The 23,570-nt window shown below is 37.8% G+C and overlaps 1 protein-coding gene across 1 annotated transcript; it reads left to right on the top strand.

Annotated features, from left to right (window-relative positions):
- Positions 1-961: 961 nt before the first annotated feature.
- Positions 962-6,876, top strand: LOC308315532 (histone-lysine N-methyltransferase SUV39H1-like). Its single transcript, XM_080763558.1, has 6 exons — positions 962-1,064; positions 2,806-2,957; positions 3,402-4,061; positions 4,521-4,667; positions 4,792-4,921; positions 5,493-6,876. The coding sequence occupies exons 1-6, from the start codon at positions 1,046-1,048 to the stop codon at positions 5,624-5,626; spliced, it is 1,242 nt and encodes a 413-aa protein (XP_080619684.1). The 5' UTR covers positions 962-1,045; the 3' UTR covers positions 5,627-6,876.
- Positions 6,877-23,570: the final 16,694 nt, after the last annotated feature.

The raw sequence follows: 23,570 nt of genomic DNA, 5'->3' as shown, positions 1-23,570 counted from the left end.
GGCTGTTTGACTGTACTGTGCGCTGGGCAGGAGCATGTCTTAATGGTAGAACGGAGCGGCACTAAAAGTCAGGATATGGATTATTTCAGCATTCCAAAATAAAAAGTATGATTTTATAGTAATGATTTATATAAAAGTAAGTCAATTCTGTCTTTCATATATTTTATTTATTCCATGAATATTTTTCATCACAGTTAGGTTTGTGGGCAGGGGGGGGCTGAGCCTCCAGCAGGGGGGGCTAAAGCCCCCCCCCCCCCAGCCCCCCCCTGGCGCCGTCAATGCTCTAAAGCAATATAGAAACTAAACAAAAATACACATTTTGCCCCAAATTATAAAGTTAAGTTAAGATTAGGTAGGAAATCTAAATAACGTCATTTTTTTTATGTGTGTGTGTGTGTGTGTGTGTGTGTGTGTGTCTGGCTCAATACAAAAACTAATTTGACAAAGCAAGTTGAATCTTTTTAAATAAATCACTGGTGTAAACGTTAATATGCTTAGCTCACCGTGAACTTGTCCTTCTTGTAATCACAGAGGAACTGAACTTCTTTAAGTCTTGGCAGGTTACCCTGTAACGGCGACAGGCATCCTCGCCGTTACAGGTTAACTCAATACAAAAAACCTGTTAACCGTGAGTGGACGACACCATAAATAAAGCATTACAATTTAGGCGGGCTGTACCCCGGATATTGTCAACGGGCATCAGAAAATCGAAACTAGGCTTTCACTGACATAGACATATTAAATTATAACTCGCCAGCCTTTATATAATAATATTATATAACGCCTGGCGAGTTATAATTTGACATGGTTGTAACGTGTCACGTCATTGACAATGAAATGATTAAGGAACAATGTGCGTATTCTCTTTCACCAGGAAGCCGTACGTGTCTCTGGTTTCCTGACGTGACCACTGTCTCCACCAATAGGAGGCCATGCAGAGTGCGGTCATCCAACCAGCCGCCTGGAACCAGCGCGTCTGCAGCACTGAGGCACCCTGTCTGTTTCCTCCATGTAACTTGTAGTGTTTTGGCGGCTGTGCGGGAAGATGGCGGAAAATTTGAAAGGTAAGCTTTTTCGGGGCGAAAAACGATCGAATTCAGTCGTGCATCGTTGTCTGTTGTCCGCTTGCTTTTGGGAAAAGGACGCGGACATGATGGTAGGCTTTAAGCGGCTTTGTGGCTCTGTTTGAAGGGGTTGTTATTATGGAGCGTGGCGGGGTGGATCAACATGGTGACTTTATGGAGGAGGAGGAGGAAGAAGAAGCAACAACAGAGTGCGCGCAGAAATAAAACAGAAAGACCTCTCGTTGTTGTGGTCGTTCTGTGAGCTTTTACAATGTTTTAATACCAGATACTGTGGTCTTAAAGAGGTGATCTTTGTGTTGGTGTGTGTGAGAGCTCTGACTCTTGAGTTTAATCTAATAATATTACATATTGTTGCTCTTGCGGCGCTAAACTGTGTGCCGCTAAAGTTAACGCGCCAAGTTGTAACAAGTCCACACACAGACAGCGCAAACATGGCGCTTCGTTGTGTAATACATGTCACTTCTATTTATATACGGTATTAGCATTGCTGCAGGACTTTCGTAATAACACATCCATCCGCTATACCTGCCAGTAACAGCTATTTCTATTATTCGAACGCAAATGTTTTTAAAACCGACGCTACATGTTTGGTGACCAATCGAATTCTGTGACCCCGGGTGTCTCAGATGCACGCCTGCTTGTTGCACAAAGTGAGAGGATTAGAGGATGATGGCTGTCTCGGTGGGTTCGCGTTTTGGAAAGGTGTGGATTGGTCTGAGAAGTTGTTTATTTGTAATTGATTTGACTACAGTGGGGACTCGTGACGAAAATGGTATAGTCGCAAGATTCGATAGGCCACCACTGTCTGTGTAACCGGATCTTAATCAGCTACCATTTGTTGCTGATCAGATCTTAACAGTTGATCTAACCCCCTTGTTACAACTTCTGGACTTGTTCCGTGAATTATTTGATCTTTAAAACAAACGTGCTTTCGCAGCTTGTAGAGCTCCATGCATTGGCTTCGCTTTATCTAAAACAATTTTGGTTTTAATTTGTAGTTGAAGCCTTGAAGGACTAATGCAATGGTTCTCCTCATCAAACCTGTGAATCCAAGGACCCCCATACCTCTGCCAGTCCATTTGTACACTCGGAGCTAACAGAAACAGCAAGGGTCCATTTAGAACCCCCTCAAGGGTCCCTGAACATCACCCTGAGAACCACTCTAGTAAACACCCTTTTCTTTTTTGCAGTTTTTGTGTTCTGTGCCTAGATAATATAAACGGATTTATGATTGAAGGTTGTAAAATGGGTATTCAATTAGATTAGGCCGGGGGCCACAACTGTAGAATGATTGTGTGTGGGGGGCCGCACAGTGTGTGCGCGAAGCGCTGAAATTTGTGGGTTCTCAAAATGCTTTTTGTGCTCAAACACGAAGATTTATGTATATTTCCGCACAGTAATGAGCTGTATAGACATATTATCCTGCTATATGAAGATAGGTTGAAAAGTGGTCCTTTAATGATTACCGTCATTATGGTAATCTCACAATTAATATAGCACACACCATACCTGTAACTTTTATTAGCCCTCTTATTATTCTCTTTTTTTATTATTATTATTATTCTTTCAGGGGCCACAAGGGTAACACTGTGTGACGTGCATTAGTTTTAACATATAAACAAATGTGTTTATTGCCAGTAGTAGTGTTCCTTAGTTGCATTAGGATCTAATGCGGACCTACGACCTAGGTGATCTGCTTCTAATAGACGTGTTATTGCAGGTTGTAGCGTGCCTTGCAAACTTTCCTGGGACGACCTCGAAGATGCCTGTCGCCGTTACAGGGTAACCTGCCAAGACTTAAAGGTCAACAGGAACAACTTGGACGACTATGAAGTTCAGTTCCTCTGTGATTACAAGAAGGACAAGTTCACGGTGAGCTAAGCATATTAACGTTTGCACCAGTGATTTATTTTTATTTGCGGTTTGTCAAATGAACAAGTTGTCTAGAGTAAAATAAGAAAACGTGGCCAGAAGGAAGGGTCTCTGCAGATACAGACACTTAAGTTGTAGTGGGTCATAAGTGTTGATTGAGAAGGTTTCTTTTTTTTATTGGTATATATTTGTTGTTAAATCCTGCTTGTTGAAATGGAAACTACTTGACTGGCTTACAGAGTGGTGCCTCTGTGTGAAAAGTACTAGTATCTTGTTTGCATGATTATTCATTTTGTAACATTATCATTTGATTAATTCAAATCACATTCAAGCTTTTTTTCTTAATAAACTGCTTTTTCTCTCACTATATATTGTGGAATCAATGGTTGACTGGTCCATTTTTAAAATGTTTGCCCTGAACAATGTGTTTTTTGATGGCCACAGGATGAGGAGCTGTACCTGGTCAAATGGAGGGGTTACCCAGAGTCGGACAACTCCTGGGAACCCAAGAGGAACCTCAAATGCACCAAGTTGATCAAGGAGTTTCACCACGACCTGGAGCATGAGCTGAGACGACAAAAGAAACGTGTCATCCCCAAAAGACTGAACAAGGACATCTCTTTGGTCCTTACGCAAAAAGCAAAACATCGATTGAGTCTCCAGCGCTGGGAGGACCACTTGAACAAGAACCGCAACCACCCGGGCCGGATCTTTGTCATGAACGAGGTGGACTTTGAGGGCCCGCCCAAGGACTTCAACTACATCAACAACTGCAAAGTGGGTCAGGGCATCGTGCTGAACGAGATGGCGCTGGGCTGCGAGTGTAAGAACTGTCTGGAGGAGCCCGTGGGCGGCTGCTGCCCGGGTGCCTCCCTGCACCGCATGGCCTACAATGACCGGGGCCAGGTGCGCATTCGGCCGGGCCAGCCCATCTACGAGTGTAACGCCGGCTGCTGCTGTGGCCCCGACTGTCCCAACCGAATTGTGCAGAAGGGCATCCAGTTCGACCTCTGCATCTTTAAGACTGGGAACGGGCGGGGCTGGGGCGTGCGCTCCCTGCAGCATATTAAGAAGAACGTCTTTGTCATGGAGTACGTGGGAGAGGTATGTTTTACTTGGTTGAGTTCTCTTTGAAAACAGGGTTCGGGATTGAACCAGTACCTCATAGAGACAGGGGCTTTGCCTGGGTATGTTTGAAATATTAACGACCATTCCTTTGACTGACTTTACAGGAAAACAAGCCCAAAGTCAACCTTAAGTAAGTTTACTTAACCCATTCTGGGCGGGAACCCACTTTGGTGTTTTAAGCATTAATGTTATACTTTAGCTAAAATAGCAGATCTACAAGCTCAGCTTGTAGATCTGCTATTTTTAACTCAAATCTTTGCTACTGGGGTGGGGGGGTCCCTGGAACTACACATTTTCAGATGGTCGGAGGCAGTATGTAAAATACATAGTGACCATGTAATACATGTAGTCACCGGTATAATCATTTATCATCAGCAGTAAGTAAATTTAATTGTTAACTATAAATAAGTCTTCTGCCTTGTCATCCCCTGACAGATCATCACAACAGATGAAGCTGAGAAGAGAGGTCATCAGTATGATCGTCAGGGTTCGACATACTTGTTTGACCTGGACTATGTGGAAGACGTCTACACGGTGGACGCTGCACACCAAGGCAACATCTCTCATTTTGTCAACCATAGTGTGAGTCTCTCCTGCACTTCAATGTCCATGGCGCTACCGTGCTTTCTTTGCCCATCTCGAGATGGAAACGTTTTGATGTGCAAGTCATTGACCGCTTCCGTTTCTCTCTTTCCGTTTCTCTCAGTGCAACCCCAACTTGCAGGTATTCAATGTTTTTATAGACAACATTGATGAGAGGATCCCAAGAATAGGGTTGTTTTCAACACGGGCAATTCGTGCAGGAGAGGAGATCACCTTTGACTACAAGATGCAAAGTAAGTGTTTTTTATGAGATAATTTCTCTTTATATATTTTGTAGCATGACTTGTTGTCTAAGGGGTGCGCACACTACACAAGGTGAAGGTTCACTAATTGTTCTTTGATGTCATGATGTGGTTTGTTTGGTGTTACCGTCTAACCCATCCCTAATTTCTTTCCAAAGCAAGCAACAAGTACTATGTAGATATCAGTAACTGACCAACCTGTCTGTGAAGAAACCAAATGCCTTATAAATTACGAGTATTGTCAATCCCTGTTTTGTGTGTGCTTAAGCTTAAAGCAACTTAATTTCAACATAACAAAATATTGTAACACTTTTAATCTGAGATTGAGATAGCCACAGCCTGCTTTTTATATAGTCACATTCCTCACCAATCAAAACTTGCATTATTCACACAGAATTGCAAAATGGCTGCCATAATAGTCAAAATGTTTTTGTTGATATTCAAGTCATTAAAAGGTCATAATTTGGATGTCATGTCTTTGACAGTTTCAGACAGTTTGTTGTTGATTTCACAATCATAATGCATGCTAGAAATTGAGCAATATGATTGTTTGTGTTTCCAGTTGATCCAGTTGACACAGAGAGCACCAGAATGGACACCAGTTTCATTTTAGCGGGAATCCCGAGCTCTCCTAAAAAGCGCATTCGAGTGGAGTGCAGGTGTGGATCAGACACATGCAGGAAGTACCTGTTCTAAAAAGGAACTCCTCCACGGAATGCCAAACTGGAAAAGAGCAGCATTGGCTGTCTGTAAATGTTGATAGTTTTTACACTTTTGTATGAATATTTTATTTTTTAATATTTAATGCGGAAGTCCACCTTTAGATTTATTGGTTGAATATTTACTTTTCTCAACTAAATCCCACAGCAACAAAGATCTAAATCTGTGATGTCATCGAGCAAAAGCTGGGGTTGTTCTTTATATGTGCAAGAAATTACTGTTTGCACCCACGGGTAGTTTATGTGAGAATTCGCATAAAAAAAAGATTATATTTAATCATTTTTAAGAGTTCACTCCTGAGCCAAACGTATGCCTGTTAATATTGTCATCCACTGTCAGTTGAGCAGCTCTTCAGTCTAGGATTTGGTTGAGATGAATTAAGGGACAATTGACAATTTGGGAGACACCACCTGAAATGGTAATTCCATTTATTTTTATTGATGGTAGCGCCAACTGTCACCTTTATAATAAGCAATATAAGCAATTTAGGTTTTTTTTATCACGACTGTTGTTCCATTGCTGGCCAGCTATTATTTTAAGATTGTCAGGGTTGGAAACCTATTTTCTAAACATGCAACATTTTAAAACATTTGTTCTGTCTTGTGAACAAGTTTATCACCAGATGTCAATGATTTGTCCTTAATTAAATCATCCGTCCTGTTTACTCCTTTTAAATGTTCTGAAATTTGCAGAAAAACAACAAACGTCTGAAATGCCCACTGCTACTTAAAAACTTTGAATCTTGTTGAAGTTCAGATTAATGGGGTCCCTTTGTACGAATGTAGAGCTCACCCTGCATTATAAATGTGTCATAGGTGAAAAAATATCAATGTACTTTTTTTTGGCTTATTTTTTAATACTTCTTTGTTTTATGCCTTGCCTTGAAAGTGTGCAAGATCCATGCTATCTCTTTGAAATTGAAACCAGTTTTATAAGAACGAATACGCACAGGGTTTTTTTTTTCATTTAGTTAGCACCGAATTAAAAATTGCAGTGATTAGGGGAGGGTTAACTTTAAACAGTCCCATTGTTGAAACGATGGAATATGTTTTTTTCCTATCATGAAAGAATAATGGTATTCATCCTTTGTCTCATTCACATACCACAGTCTGTACAGTATCATCGTGGACCCTGCCCAATGCCCACGGTATTTTAGTGTTGGGTGGTATTTGTATTAATGTATTGCTATGGCCTGCAAACATTGTAAATAAATGGCTATGAAGAGAGTAACTGTAATTTCTTTAAGCAACATCACCTCAAATAAGTTAAAATTATGTTACTCGTATGAATGGCACGACTGTAACATATAATATAGTGAAATGGCATAGGTTTATATAGTGTCCAAATAGGGGGGGAAATCGTGCACACTACTGGTTTTTAGTGCACCATACATGCCACTAGATGGGGCTGTTAAATAGACATGACATTTACCACAGCATTGAAAGAACATGCATTGCAATGATGATGACAGAAAGATCCTCAATCATGTTGGGAAAATATATGTTCATATAGCCTACTGGTTTATAGAACACTTTAAAGTAACGAAATAGCAGTTCATATATACCAAGTAAATTCCATTAGGAGGCAGTTATGACACTTCGCTGTTTTGTTCTAGCACTTTTTGGTCTTAACCTCATGACTCAGGAGATGAAGTATACTTCATCTATAGTTCTTCAGTCGCTACATGAGAATCTTACCCTCATTTGCACCCAAAAAACCTGAACTTTTAACATTCAGTAGATTTTCTGTGGTCTTCTGGCTCAAACAAGTGTTCTGATTTTCCTGCTGTTTGTGATGTAAGAGTCAGCAAATCCCATATATGTCAGTGTTTTGCCTGTTTTCATTGCAGCTAAAAGGCCTCCCAAACCCCAGAGACCACAGAAAATCCACTGAATGTTCAAAGTTCAGGTTTTTTGGGTGTAATTGAGGTCATAAAAGGAAAAATACAAATTTATTTCATGAAACCATGAATTTTGGGCAATTCATAGGTGAAGATTTTCAAAGACTTAAAAAAAATTAGCCAATCTACAAGCTCACAGTGTGTGAGTTTGTAGGTCTACTTTCTTTCCCTATGTAATTCTCCATGACACTGTTGTACGACGAATTGTGAACTAGGGCTTTTAAGTGGTTAAGTGCTTTGGTGCTGTCATCTCTGGGTCACAGTACTGTGAATCCCCAGACTGTCTGCTCTAGTTCACAGTGTCCCATTCCTCACACGCACAATCTAGTCCATCTGTACATTAGCAAGTGACTTAGATCTAGTCTACACATGGGCAACTGGTGACCTGGGGGCCACATGCGGCCCCCACCATCACTTAATGCGGTCCGCAGGTTAATGTCCGAATATTGATATATTATTTATTTCAGCTAATTACTAGTATTAAAATGTTATTGTCTTTTTTATGTCTAATGTTTTTGTATTTAGTTCATAAAGTTATCATAACTATAGGCCTAAGTAAATGTATTTGAAATTAAATTAAAATTTAACTTTTCAGTATTCCAATTCAAAAATATAAAAAAATATTCAGGATTTCAATTCAAAACGTGTCGCAGTACGACGCGTTTTGACCTTGTAGATCGACAGTAATATACAATGTGGCCCTCTGGAGTGAGTGTGGAAATATAGTGGCTCTCTCCATCGTCAAAGTTGCCCACCCCTGATCTAGTCCATCTGTACATTAGCAAGTGACTAAGGCGTGGAAGACTGGTTACTGGTTAGCAGTTTCCTAGCCTGGAAACCTGCCAAATCTGCCATAGACATAAATGGGAAGATTGGTCTGGCACTCCTTGGTTTGAAATCCATTTAGCTCACCCCAGAGTTGTGGGTGACCAATCAGAGCCCACTATTTATTTTCGTGTTTGTAACCACCCCATGGGAATGGATCTTCCACACAGAAGTTCCAGACTACTGTTACAGTATCGGCTCTGGACTACGGCACAGGAAAATGTCACAGTTTAGCAAGTGTTCTTGGTAAGGGATCTTTTACATGCATATGCAGGTGCTACAATGACACAGCTAAGAAAAAAAAAATATATATAATTATATTAAAACCATTCTGGGCGGGAACCCCTTTTGGTGTTTTAAGCATTGTGTTATAATTTAGCTGTTGAAAAAAAGCAGATCTATAAGCTCATAGCGTGGCAAGAGCTTGTAGATCTGCTATTTTAGAAAATTAGTGAAAATATATATTCTTTCAGATCTTAACTCTTAACTCTCAGATCTTAACGATTTTAACTCAAATCTTTGCTTCTGGGTGGGTCCCTGAAACTACCGGTACATATTTTCAGATGGGGGTCGGCGGCCTATTACATATACTTTTTGGGGTCCTTGACATGAAATATTGAGCACCACTGATTTCAGAAAACTGATGTCAGTGTGATTCACGTGACTTCTATGAAGTTAAATATACATTGCGTCAACATTACGGTAATTGTGTCAGCTAACTTATGAACAGTGTCACTTGAAGATGTAGGGGATAATATTTAATTCTCCATTGAGTTTCTATGGACCTCTTCTGATCTACGGCTACAATATTTAATTTCGACCGGTACATTATAAGGTAATGGTATTTATGGCTTTGCGATGATCCTGTCTTGCTGTTACACACGTCTTAATAATGACCACCACCATAATATATAATTAGTAACATTTTCATAACAGTAAAATGTAAGTGAATAGGGTCTATTTACAATCACACTGACATCAGTTTTCTGAAATCAGTGGTGCTCAATATTTCATGTCATGTCATGGAATATAATGGTCTGCTCTTTCGCAGTTTCATGTGATTGTAAAATTCCTGGCTGAAATTAATTTAAATCAAAACTGCCTTTTTTGGGAATTACGGTTTCTTGCATTTCCAACGGGACACATGGTTTCAGGACTAATGACTGAGTGGAAACATGTGTTCAAAATATATGAACATTATATCCTAGCCTTAACACTGCCATTTCACCTGATGCATTCATGTTAGTTGTTCTAAAATCTGTGCTGTGATTATAAATAAATATATGAACCTTTTACACAACTGTCTCCGTGTATTCATCTTGAAACAAGAGTTTTTTTCCAAAGGTTAAACCATTTGAAAACATAACTGTTCGTGTGATGCAGACACGGCAAAAGGTCAAAAACTTTTTCTTGAAGGTAAATATTTCAATATGGATTGTAGCTGTAATAATAAACTGTGAAGATGTCAAAGTTGTGTGTTCAGGTCCCCCAACCTAAACAAATCGTTTATGTTTGAGAGCCAATAAAAGACATACAGCTTATTGAGCTTATGCTATTCTTCTTTTCCGTGTCATACTGGGGGAACAACATTTAGTTGGAGTTGAAATACACCGTCTAAATAAGAAAAAAAAAAGATTAGCCTCGTTTCTCTTCATTTTGGACCGTGGACTATAGCCCATATGGTACGGCATAGCGCGCCGTTTTTCATCATTTTTGAGGATTTGAAAAAAATGGGGGAAAAAATCCGCAATTTCCGCAATTTCCATTTCCATGTTTTTTGAAATTTTGAAATTGCGGAAATTGCAGAAAAATTGCGGAAAATACAACACATTTAGCAGGGCACTGCAGGGAGTTGAACCCCGTTCCGGTAAACCAGAAGTACCAGTACCAGTGCCTTAGCTTTTGTGTATTCAACTATTTGGGTAACATGTGAGCTTTATCCTCTAATTCATGGGCCTGGATTTATTTTCTCTAAAAATTCAAAAAACGATGGGCTATACGATGGGCTATAACCCCGTACGATATGGGCTAAAGCCCATGGTCCAAAATGATGAAAAACGAGGATAACTTTTTTTTTCAAAATTTCAAAAAACATGGGCTATAACCCATCGTTTTTGTCATTTCGTCATTTTTTTCAAATCTTCAAAAATGATGAAAAACTGCGCGCTATAGTATGCCGTACGATATGGGCTATAGCCCACGGTCCAAAATGATGAGAAACGAGGCTAATTTTTTTTTTCAAAATTTCCAAAAACATGGGCTATAATAACCCATCGTTTTTGTCATTTCGTCATTTTTTTTAAATCCTCAAAAATGATGAAAAACGGCGCGCTATAGTATGCCGTACGATATGGGCTATATCCCATGGTCCAAAATGATGAGAAACGAGGCTAACTTTTTTTTTCAAAATTTCAAAAAACATGGGCTATAACCCATCGTTTTTGTCATTTCGTCATTTTTTTTAAATCCTCAAAAATGATGAAAAACGGCGCGCTATAGTATGCCGTGCGATATGGGCTATAGCCCATGGTCCAAAATGATGAGAAACGAGGCTAACTTTTTTTTTTGAAATTTCAAAAAACATGGGCTATAACCCATCGTTTTTGTCATTTCGTCATTTTTTTCAAATCCTCAAAAATGATGAAAAACGGCGCGCTATAGTATGCCGTACGATATGGGCTATAGCCCATGGTCCAAAATGATGAGAAACGAGGCTAACCTTTTTTTTCAAAATTTCAAAAAACATGGGCTATAACCCATCGTTTTTGTCATTTCGTCATTTTTTTTAAATCCTCAAAAATGATGAAAAACGGCGCGCTATAGTATGCCGTACGATATGGGCTATATCCCATGGTCCAAAATAATGAGAAACGAGGCTAACTTTTTTTTTCAAAATTTCAAAAAACATGGGCTATAACCCATCGTTTTTGTCATTTCGTCATTTTTTTTAAATCCTCAAAAATGATGAAAAACGGCGCGCTATAGTATGCCGTACGATATGGGCTATAGCCCATGGTCCAAAATGATGAGAAACGAGGCTAATTTTTTTTTTCAAAATTTAAAAAAACATGGGCTATAACCCATCGTTTTTGTCATTTTGTCATTTTTTTCAAATCCTCAAAAATGATGAAAAACGGTGCGCTATAGTATGCCGTACGATATGGGCTATAGCCCATGGTCCAAAATGATGAGAAACGAGGCTAACTTTTTTTTTCAAAATTTCAAAAAACATGGGCTATAACCCATCGTTTTTGTCATTTCGTCATTTTTTTTAAATCCTCAAAAATGATGAAAAACGGCGCGCTATAGTATGCCGTGCGATATGGGCTATAGCCCATGGTCCAAAATGATGAGAAACGAGGCTAACTTTTTTTTTTGAAATTTCAAAAAACATGGGCTATAACCCATCGTTTTTGTCATTTCGTCATTTTTTTCAAATCCTCAAAAATGATGAAAAACGGCGCGCTATAGTATGCCGTACGATATGGGCTATAGCCCATGGTCCAAAATGATGAGAAACGAGGCTAACCTTTTTTTTCAAAATTTCAAAAAACATGGGCTATAACCCATCGTTTTTGTCATTTCGTCATTTTTTTTAAATCCTCAAAAATGATGAAAAACGGCGCGCTATAGTATGCCGTACGATATGGGCTATATCCCATGGTCCAAAATAATGAGAAACGAGGCTAACTTTTTTTTTCAAAATTTCAAAAAACATGGGCTATAACCCATCGTTTTTGTCATTTCGTCATTTTTTTTAAATCCTCAAAAATGATGAAAAACGGCGCGCTATAGTATGCCGTACGATATGGGCTATAGCCCATGGTCCAAAATGATGAGAAACGAGGCTAATTTTTTTTTTCAAAATTTAAAAAAACATGGGCTATAACCCATCGTTTTTGTCATTTTGTCATTTTTTTCAAATCCTCAAAAATGATGAAAAACGGTGCGCTATAGTATGCCGTACGATATGGGCTATAGCCCATGGTCCAAAATGATGAGAAACGAGGCTAACTTTTTTTTTTGAAATTTCAAAAAACATGGGCTATAACCCATCGTTTTTGTCATTTCGTCATTTTTTTCAAATCCTCAAAAATGATGAAAAACGGCGCGCTATAGTATGCCGTACGATATGGGCTATAGCCCATGGTCCAAAATGATGAGAAACGAGGCTAACTTTTTTTTTCAAAATTTCAAAAAACATGGGCTATAACCCATCGTTTTTGTCATTTCGTCATTTTTTTTAAATCCTCAAAAATGATGAAAAGCGGCGCGCTATAGTATGCCGTACGATATGGGCTATAGCCCATGGTCCAAAATGATGAGAAACGAGGCTAACTTTTTTTTTCAAAATTTCAAAAAACATGGGCTATAACCCATCGTTTTTGTCATTTTGTCATTTTTTTCAAATCCTCAAAAATGATGAAAAACGGCGCGCTATAGTACGCCGTACGATATGGGCTATAGCCCATGGTCCAAAATGATGAGAAACGAGGCTAACTTTTTTTTTTTGAAATTTCAAAAAACATGGGCTATAACCCATCGTTTTTGTCATTTCGTCATTTTTTTCAAATCCTCAAAAATGATGAAAAACGGCGCGCTATAGTATGCCGTACGATATGGGCTATAGCCCATGGTCCAAAATGATGAGAAACGAGGCTAACTTTTTTTTTCAAAATTTCAAAAAACATGGGCTATAACCCATCGTTTTTGTCATTTCGTCATTTTTTTTAAATCCTCAAAAATGATGAAAAACGGCGCGCTATAGTATGCCGTACGATATGGGCTATAGCCCATGGTCCAAAATGATGAGAAACGAGGCTGACTTTTTTTTTCAAAATTTCAAAAAACATGGGCTATAACCCATCGTTTTTGTCATTTCGTCATTTTTTTAAAATCCTCAAAAATGATGAAAAACGGCGCGCTATAGTATGCCGTACGATATGGGCTATAGCCCATGGTCCAAAATGATGAGAAACGAGGCTAACTTTTTTTTTCAAAATTTCAAAAAACATGGGCTATAACCCATCGTTTTTGTCATTTTGTCATTTTTTTCAAATCCTCAAAAATGATGAAAAACGGCGCGCTATAGTACGCCGTACGATATGGGCTATAGCCCATGGTCCAAAATGATGAGAAACGAGGCTAACTTTTTTTTTTTGAAATTTCAAAAAACATGGGCTATAACCCATCGTTTTTGTCATTTCGTCATTTTTTTCAAATCCTCAAAAATGATGAAAAACGGCGCGCTATAGTATGCCGTACGATATGGGCTATAGCCCATGGTCCAAAATGATGAGAAACGAGGCTAACTTTTTTTTTCAAAATTTCAAAAAACATGGGCTATAACCCATCGTTTTTGTCATTTCGTCATTTTTTTCAAATCCTCAAAAATGATGAAAAACGGCGCGCTATAGTATGCCGTACGATATGGGCTATATCCCATGGTCCAAAATAATGAGAAACGAGGCTAACTTTTTTTTTCAAAATTTCAAAAAACATGGGCTATAACCCATCGTTTTTGTCATTTCGTCATTTTTTTTAAATCCTCAAAAATGATGAAAAACGGCGCGCTATAGTATGCTGTACGATATGGGCTATAGCCCATGGTCCAAAATGATGAGAAACGAGGCTAATTTTTTTTTTCAAAATTAAAAAAAACATGGGCTATAACCCATCGTTTTTGTCATTTTGTCATTTTTTTCAAATCCTCAAAAATGATGAAAAACGGTGCGCTATAGTATGCCGTACGATATGGGCTATAGCCCATGGTCCAAAATGATGAGAAACGAGGCTAACTTTTTTTTTTGAAATTTCAAAAAACATAGGCTATAACCCATCGTTTTTGTCATTTCGTAATTTTTTTCAAATCCTCAAAAATGATGAAAAACGGCGCGCTATAGTATGCCGTACGATATGGGCTATAGCCCATGGTCCAAAATGATGAGAAACGAGGCTAACTTTTTTTTTCAAAATTTCAAAAAACATGGGCTATAACCCATCGTTTTTGTCATTTTGTCATTTTTAAAAAATCCTCAAAAATGATGAAAAACGGCGCGCTATAGTATGCCGTACGATATGGGCTATAGCCCATGGTCCAAAATGATGAGAAACGAGGCTGACTTTTTTTTTCAAAATTTCAAAAAACATGGGCTATAACCCATCGTTTTTGTCATTTTGTCATTTTTTTTAAAATCCTCAAAAATGATGAAAAACGGCGCGCTATAGTATGCCGTACGATATGGGCTATAGCCCATGGTCCAAAATGATGAGAAACGAGGCTAACTTTTTTTTTCAAAATTTCAAAAAACATGGGCTATAACCCATCGTTTTTGTCATTTCGTCATTTTTTTCAAATCCTCAAAAATGATGAAAAACGGCGCGCTATAGTATGCCGTACGATATGGGCTATAGCCCATGGTCCAAAATGATGAGAAACGAGGCTAACTTTTTTTTTCAAAATTTCAAAAAACATGGTCTATAACCCATCGTTTTTGTCATTTTGTCATTTTTTTCAAATCCTCAAAAATGATGAAAAACGGCGCGCTATAGTACGCCGTACGATATGGGCTATAGCCCATGGTCCAAAATGATGAGAAACGAGGCTAACTTTTTTTTTTTGAAATTTCAAAAAACATGGGCTATAACCCATCGTTTTTGTCATTTCGTCATTTTTTTCAAATCCTCAAAAATGATGAAAAACGGCGCGCTATAGTATGCCGTACGATATGGGCTATAGCCCATGGTCCAAAATGATGAGAAACGAGGCTAACTTTTTTTTTCAAAATTTCAAAAAACATGGGCTATAACCCATCGTTTTTGTCATTTCGTCATTTTTTTTAAATCCTCAAAAATGATGAAAAACGGCGCGCTATAGTATGCCGTACGATATGGGCTATAGCCCATGGTCCAAAATGATGAGAAACGAGGCTGACTTTTTTTTTTCAAAATTTCAAAAAACATGGGCTATAACCCATCGTTTTTGTCATTTCGTCATTTTTTTCAAATCCTCAAAAATGATGAAAAACGGCGCGCTATAGTATGCCGTACGATATGGGCTATAGCCCATGGTCCAAAATGATGAGAAACGAGGCTAACTTTTTTTTTCAAAATTTCAAAAAACATGGGCTATAACCCATCGTTTTTGTCATTTTGTCATTTTTTTCAAATCCTCAAAAATGATGAAAAACGGCGCGCTATAGTATGCCGTACGATATGGGCTATAGCCCATGGTCCAAAATGATGAGAAACGAGGCTAACTTTTTTTTTCAAAATTTCAAAAAACATGGGCTATAACCCATCGTTTTTGTCATTTTGTCATTTTTTAAAAATCCTCAAAAATGATGAAAAACGGCGCGCTATAGTATGCCGTACGATATGGGCTATAGCCCATGGTCCAAAATGATGAGAAACGAGGCTAACTTTTTTTTTCAAAATTTCAAAAAACATGGGCTATAACCCATCGTTTTTGTCATTTCGTCATTTTTTTCAAATCCTCAAAAATGATGAAAAACGGCGCGCTATAGTATGCCGTACGATATGGGCTATAGCCCATGGTCCAAAATGATGAGAAACGAGGCTAACTGTTTTTTTTTTAAATTTCAAAAAACATGGGCTATAACCCATCGTTTTTGTCATTTCGTCATTTTTTTTAAATCCTCAAAAATGATGAAAAACGGCGCGCTATAGTATGCCGTACGATATGGGCTATAGCCCATGGTCCAAAATGATGAGAAACGAGGCTGACTTTTTTTTTCAAAATTTCAAAAAACATGGGCTATAACCCATCGTTTTTGTCATTTCGTCATTTTTTTCAAATCCTCAAAAATGATGAAAAACGGCGCGCTATAGTATGCCGTACGATATGGGCTATAGCCCATGGTCCAAAATGATGAGAAACGAGGCTAACTTTTTTTTTCAAAATTTCAAAAAACATGGGCTATAACCCATCGTTTTTGTCATTTTGTCATTTTTTTCAAATCCTCAAAAATGATGAAAAACGGCGCGCTATAGTATGCCGTACGATATGGGCTATAGCCCATGGTCCAAAATGATGAGAAACGAGGCTAACTTTTTTTTTCAAAATTTCAAAAAACATGGGCTATAACCCATCGTTTTTGTCATTTCGTCATTTTTTTTAAATCCTCAAAAATGATGAAAAACGGCGCGCTATAGTATGCCGTACGATATGGGCTATAGCCCATGGTCCAAAATGATGAGAAACGAGGCTGACTTTTTTTTTCAAAATTTCAAAAAACATGGGCTATAACCCATCGTTTTTGTCATTTTGTCATTTTTTAAAAATCCTCAAAAATGATGAAAAACGGCGCGCTATAGTATGCCGTACGATATGGGCTATAGCCCATGGTCCAAAATGATGAGAAACGAGGCTGACTTTTTTTTTCAAAATTTCAAAAAACATGGGCTATAACCCATCGTTTTTGTCATTTTGTCATTTTTTAAAAATCCTCAAAAATGATGAAAAACGGCGCGCTATAGTATGCCGTACGATATGGGCTATAGCCCATGGTCCAAAATGATGAGAAACGAGGCTAACTTTTTTTTTCAAAATTTCAAAAAACATGGGCTATAACCCATCGTTTTTGTCATTTCGTCATTTTTTTCAAATCCTCAAAAATGATGAAAAACGGCGCGCTATAGTATGCCGTACGATATGGGCTATAGCCCATGGTCCAAAATGATGAGAAACGAGGCTAACTTTTTTTTTCAAAATTTCAAAAAACATGGTCTATAACCCATCGTTTTTGTCATTTTGTCATTTTTTTCAAATCCTCAAAAATGATGAAAAACGGCGCGCTATAGTACGCCGTACGATATGGGCTATAGCCCATGGTCCAAAATGATGAGAAACGAGGCTAACTTTTTTTTTTTGAAATTTCAAAAAACATGGGCTATAACCCATCGTTTTTGTCATTTCGTCATTTTTTTCAAATCCTCAAAAATGATGAAAAACGGCGCGCTATAGTATGCCGTACGATATGGGCTATAGCCCATGGTCCAAAATGATGAGAAACGAGGCTAACTTTTTTTTTCAAAATTTCAAAAAACATGGGCTATAACCCATCGTTTTTGTCATTTCGTCATTTTTTTTAAATCCTCAAAAATGATGAAAAACGGCGCGCTATAGTATGCCGTACGATATGGGCTATAGCCCATGGTCCAAAATGATGAGAAACGAGGCTGACTTTTTTTTTTCAAAATTTCAAAAAACATGGGCTATAACCCATCGTTTTTGTCATTTCGTCATTTTTTTCAAATCCTCAAAAATGATGAAAAACGGCGCGCTATAGTATGCCGTACGATATGGGCTATAGCCCATGGTCCAAAATGATGAGAAACGAGGCTAACTTTTTTTTTCAAAATTTCAAAAAACATGGGCTATAACCCATCGTTTTTGTCATTTTGTCATTTTTTTCAAATCCTCAAAAATGATGAAAAACGGCGCGCTATAGTATGCCGTACGATATGGGCTATAGCCCATGGTCCAAAATGATGAGAAACGAGGCTAACTTTTTTTTCAAAATTTCAAAAAACATGGGCTATAACCCATCGTTTTTGTCATTTTGTCATTTTTTAAAAATCCTCAAAAATGATGAAAAACGGCGCGCTATAGTATGCCGTACGATATGGGCTATAGCCCATGGTCCAAAATGATGAGAAACGAGGCTAACTTTTTTTTTCAAAATTTCAAAAAACATGGGCTATAACCCATCGTTTTTGTCATTTCGTCATTTTTTTCAAATCCTCAAAAATGATGAAAAACGGCGCGCTATAGTATGCCGTACGATATGGGCTATAGCCCATGGTCCAAAATGATGAGAAACGAGGCTAACTGTTTTTTTTTGAAATTTCAAAAAACATGGGCTATAACCCATCGTTTTTGTCATTTCGTCATTTTTTTTAAATCCTCAAAAATGATGAAAAACGGCGCGCTATAGTATGCCGTACGATATGGGCTATAGCCCATGGTCCAAAATGATGAGAAACGAGGCTGACTTTTTTTTTCAAAATTTCAAAAAACATGGGCTATAACCCATCGTTTTTGTCATTTCGTCATTTTTTTCAAATCCTCAAAAATGATGAAAAACGGCGCGCTATAGTATGCCGTACGATATGGGCTATAGCCCATGGTCCAAAATAATGAGAAACGAGGCTAACTTTTTTTTTCAAAATTTCAAAAAACATGGGCTATAACCCATCGTTTTTGTCATTTTGTCATTTTTTTCAAATCCTCAAAAATGATGAAAAACGGCGCGCTATAGTATGCCGTACGATATGGGCTATAGCCCATGGTCCAAAATGATGAGAAACGAGGCTAACTTTTTTTTTTTGAAATTTCAAAAAACATGGGCTATAACCCATCGTTTTTGTCATTTCGTCATTTTTTTCAAATCCTCAAAAATGATGAAAAACGGCGCGCTATAGTATGCCGTACGATATGGGCTATAGCCCATGGTCCAAAATGATGAGAAACGAGGCTAACTTTTTTTTTCAAAATTTCAAAAAACATGGGCTATAACCCATCGTTTTTGTCATCTCGTCATTTTTTTCAAATCCTCAAAAATGATGAAAAACGGCGCGCTATAGTATGCCGTACGATATGGGCTATAGCCCATGGTCCAAAATGATGAGAAACGAGGCTGACTTTTTTTTTCAAAATTTCAAAAAACATGGGCTATAACCCATCGTTTTTGTCATTTCGTCATTTTTTTCAAATCCTCAAAAATGATGAAAAACGGCGCGCTATAGTATGCCGTACGATATGGGCTATAGCCCATGGTCCAAAATGATGAGAAACGAGGCTAACTTTTTTTTTCAAAATTTCAAAAAACATGGGCTATAACCCATCGTTTTTGTCATTTTGTCATTTTTTTCAAATCCTCAAAAATGATGAAAAACGGCGCGCTATAGTATGCCGTACGATATGGGCTATAGCCCATGGTCCAAAATGATGAGAAACGAGGCTAACTTTTTTTTTTTGAAATTTCAAAAAACATGGGCTATAACCCATCGTTTTTGTCATTTCGTCATTTTTTTCAAATCCTCAAAAATGATGAAAAACGGCGCGCTATAGTATGCCGTACGATATGGGCTATAGCCCATGGTCCAAAATGATGAGAAACGAGGCTAACTTTTTTTTTCAAAATTTCAAAAAACATGGGCTATAACCCATCGTTTTTGTCATTTCGTCATTTTTTTCAAATCCTCAAAAATGATGAAAAACGGCGCGCTATAGTATGCCGTACGATATGGGCTATAGCCCATGGTCCAAAATGATGAGAAACGAGGCTAACTTTTTTTTCCAAAATTTCAAAAAACATGGGCTATAACCCATCGTTTTTGTCATTTTGTCATTTTTTTCAAATCCTCAAAAATGATGAAAAACGGCGCGCTATAGTATGCCGTACGATATGGGCTATAGCCCATGGTCCAAAATGATGAGAAACGAGGCTAACTTTTTTTTTCAAAATTTCAAAAAACATGGGCTATAACCCATCGTTTTTGTCATTTCGTCATTTTTTTCAAATCCTCAAAAATGATGAAAAACGGCGCGCTATAGTATGCCGTACGATATGGGCTATAGCCCATGGTCCAAAATGATGAGAAACGAGGCTAACTTTTTTTTTTGAAATTTCAAAAAACATGGGCTATAACCCATCGTTTTTGTCATTTCGTCATTTTTTTTAAATCCTCAAAAATGATGAAAAGCGGCGCGCTATAGTATGCCGTACGATATGGGCTATAGCCCATGGTCCAAAATGATGAGAAACGAGGCTGACTTTTTTTTTCAAAATTTCAAAAAACGGCGCGCTATAGTATGCCGTACGATATGGGCTATAGCCCATGGTCCAAAATGATGAGAAACGAGGCTAACTTTTTTTTTCAAAATTTCAAAAAACATGGGCTATAACCCATCGTTTTTGTCATTTTTTTCAAATCCTCAAAAATGATGAAAAACGGCGCGCTATAGTACGCCGTACGATATGGGCTATAGCCCATGGTCCAAAATGATGAGAAACGAGGCTAACTTTTTTTTTTTTAAATTTCAAAAAACATGGGCTATAACCCATCGTTTTTGTCATTTCGTCATTTTTTTCAAATCCTCAAAAATGATGAAAAACGGCGCGCTATAGTATGCCGTACGATATGGGCTATAGCCCATGGTCCAAAATGATGAGAAACGAGGCTAACTTTTTTTTTCAAAATTTCAAAAAACATGGGCTATAACCCATCGTTTTTGTCATTTCGTCATTTTTTTTAAATCCTCAAAAATGATGAAAAACGGCGCGCTATAGTATGCCGTACGATATGGGCTATAGCCCATGGTCCAAAATGATGAGAAACGAGGCTGACATTTTTTTTCAAAATTTCAAAAAACATGGGCTATAACCCATCGTTTTTGTCATTTCGTCATTTTTTAAAAATCCTCAAAAATGATGAAAAACGGCGCGCTATAGTATGCCGTACGATATGGGCTATAGCCCATGGTCCAAAATGATGAGAAACGAGGCTAACTTTTTTTTTCAAAATTTCAAAAAACATGGGCTATAACCCATCGTTTTTGTCATTTCGTCATTTTTTTTAAATCCTCAAAAATGATGAAAAACGGCGCGCTATAGTATGCCGTACGATATGGGCTATAGCCCATGGTCCAAAATGATGAGAAACGAGGCTGACATTTTTTTTCAAAATTTCAAAAAACATGGGCTATAACCCATCGTTTTTGTCATTTCGTCATTTTTTTAAAATCCTCAAAAATGATGAAAAACGGCGCGCTATAGTATGCCGTACGATATGGGCTATAGCCCATGGTCCAAAATGATGAGAAACGAGGCTAACTTTTTTTTTCAAAATTTCAAAAAACATGGGCTATAACCCATCGTTTTTGTCATTTCGTCATTTTTTTCAAATCCTCAAAAATGATGAAAAACGGTGCGCTATAGTATGCCGTACGATATGGGCTATAGCCCATGGTCCAAAATGATGAGAAACGAGGCTAACTTTTTTTTTTGAAATTTCAAAAAACATGGGCTATAACCCATCGTTTTTGTCATTTTGTCATTTTTTTCAAATCCTCAAAAATGATGAAAAACGGCGCGCTATAGTATGCCGTACGATATGGGCTATAGCCCATGGTCCAAAATGATGAGAAACGAGGCTAACTTTTTTTTTCAAAATTTCAAAAAACATGGGCTATAACCCATCGTTTTTGTCATTTCGTCATTTTTTTTAAATCCTCAAAAATGATGAAAAGCGGCGCGCTATAGTATGCCGTACGATATGGGCTATAGCCCATGGTCCAAAATGATGAGAAACGAGGCTGACTTTTTTTTTCAAAATTTCAAAAAACGGCGCGCTATAGTATGCCGTACGATATGGGCTATAGCCCATGGTCCAAAATGATGAGAAACGAGGCTAACTTTTTTTTTCAAAATTTCAAAAAACATGGGCTATAACCCATCGTTTTTGTCATTTTGTCATTTTTTTCAAATCCTCAAAAATGATGAAAAACGGCGCGCTATAGTACGCCGTACGATATGGGCTATAGCCCATGGTCCAAAATGATGAGAAACGAGGCTAACTTTTTTTTTTTGAAATTTCAAAAAACATGGGCTATAACCCATCGTTTTTGTCATTTCGTCATTTTTTTCAAATCCTCAAAAATGATGAAAAACGGCGCGCTATAGTATGCCGTACGATATGGGCTATAGCCCATGGTCCAAAATGATGAGAAACGAGGCTAACTTTTTTTTTCAAAATTTCAAAAAACATGGGCTATAACCCATCGTTTTTGTCATTTCGTCATTTTTTTAAAATCCTCAAAAATGATGAAAAACGGCGCGCTATAGTATGCCGTACGATATGGGCTATAGCCCATGGTCCAAAATGATGAGAAACGAGGCTGACTTTTTTTTTCAAAATTTCAAAAAACATGGGCTATAACCCATCGTTTTTGTCATTTCGTCATTTTTTAAAAATCCTCAAAAATGATGAAAAACGGCGCGCTATAGTATGCCGTACGATATGGGCTATAGCCCATGGTCCAAAATGATGAGAAACGAGGCTAACTTTTTTTTTCAAAATTTCAAAAAACATGGGCTATAACCCATCGTTTTTGTCATTTTGTCATTTTTTTCAAATCCTCAAAAATGATGAAAAACGGCGCGCTATAGTACGCCGTACGATATGGGCTATAGCCCATGGTCCAAAATGATGAGAAACGAGGCTAACTTTTTTTTTTTGAAATTTCAAAAAACATGGGCTATAACCCATCGTTTTTGTCATTTCGTCATTTTTTTCAAATCCTCAAAAATGATGAAAAACGGCGCGCTATAGTATGCCGTACGATATGGGCTATAGCCCATGGTCCAAAATGATGAGAAACGAGGCTAACTTTTTTTTTCAAAATTTCAAAAAACATGGGCTATAACCCATCGTTTTTGTCATTTCGTCATTTTTTTTAAATCCTCAAAAATGATGAGAAACGGCGCGCTATAGTATGCCGTACGATATGGGCTATAGCCCATGGTCCAAAATGATGAGAAACGAGGCTGACTTTTTTTTTCAAAAATTCAAAAAACATGGGCTATAACCCATCGTTTTTGTCATTTCGTCATTTTTTTTAAATCCTCAAAAATGATGAAAAACGGCGCGCTATAGTATGCCGTACGATATGGGCTATATCCCATGGTCCAAAATAATGAGAAACGAGGCTAACTTTTTTTTTCAAAATTTCAAAAAACATGGGCTATAACCCATCGTTTTTGTCATTTCGTCATTTTTTTTAAATCCTCAAAAATGATGAAAAACGGCGCGCTATAGTATGCTGTACGATATGGGCTATAGCCCATGGTCCAAAATGATGAGAAACGAGGCTAATTTCTTTTTTCAAAATTAAAAAAAACATGGGCTATAACCCATCGTTTTTGTCATTTTGTCATTTTTTTCAAATCCTCAAAAATGATGAAAAACGGTGCGCTATAGTATGCCGTACGATATGGGCTATAGCCCATGGTCCAAAATGATGAGAAACGAGGCTAACTTTTTTTTTTGAAATTTCAAAAAACATAGGCTATAACCCATCGTTTTTGTCATTTCGTCATTTTTTTCAAATCCTCAAAAATGATGAAAAACGGCGCGCTATAGTATGCCGTACGATATGGGCTATAGCCC

Source organism: Protomyctophum bolini (assembly GCF_963924005.1).
Source record: "Protomyctophum bolini genome assembly, chromosome: 5".
Classification (NCBI taxonomy): Eukaryota; Metazoa; Chordata; class Actinopteri; order Myctophiformes; family Myctophidae; genus Protomyctophum; species Protomyctophum bolini.
The sequence above is the reverse complement of the archived record's forward strand: the minus strand, read 5'-3'. Positions and strand labels throughout refer to the sequence as shown.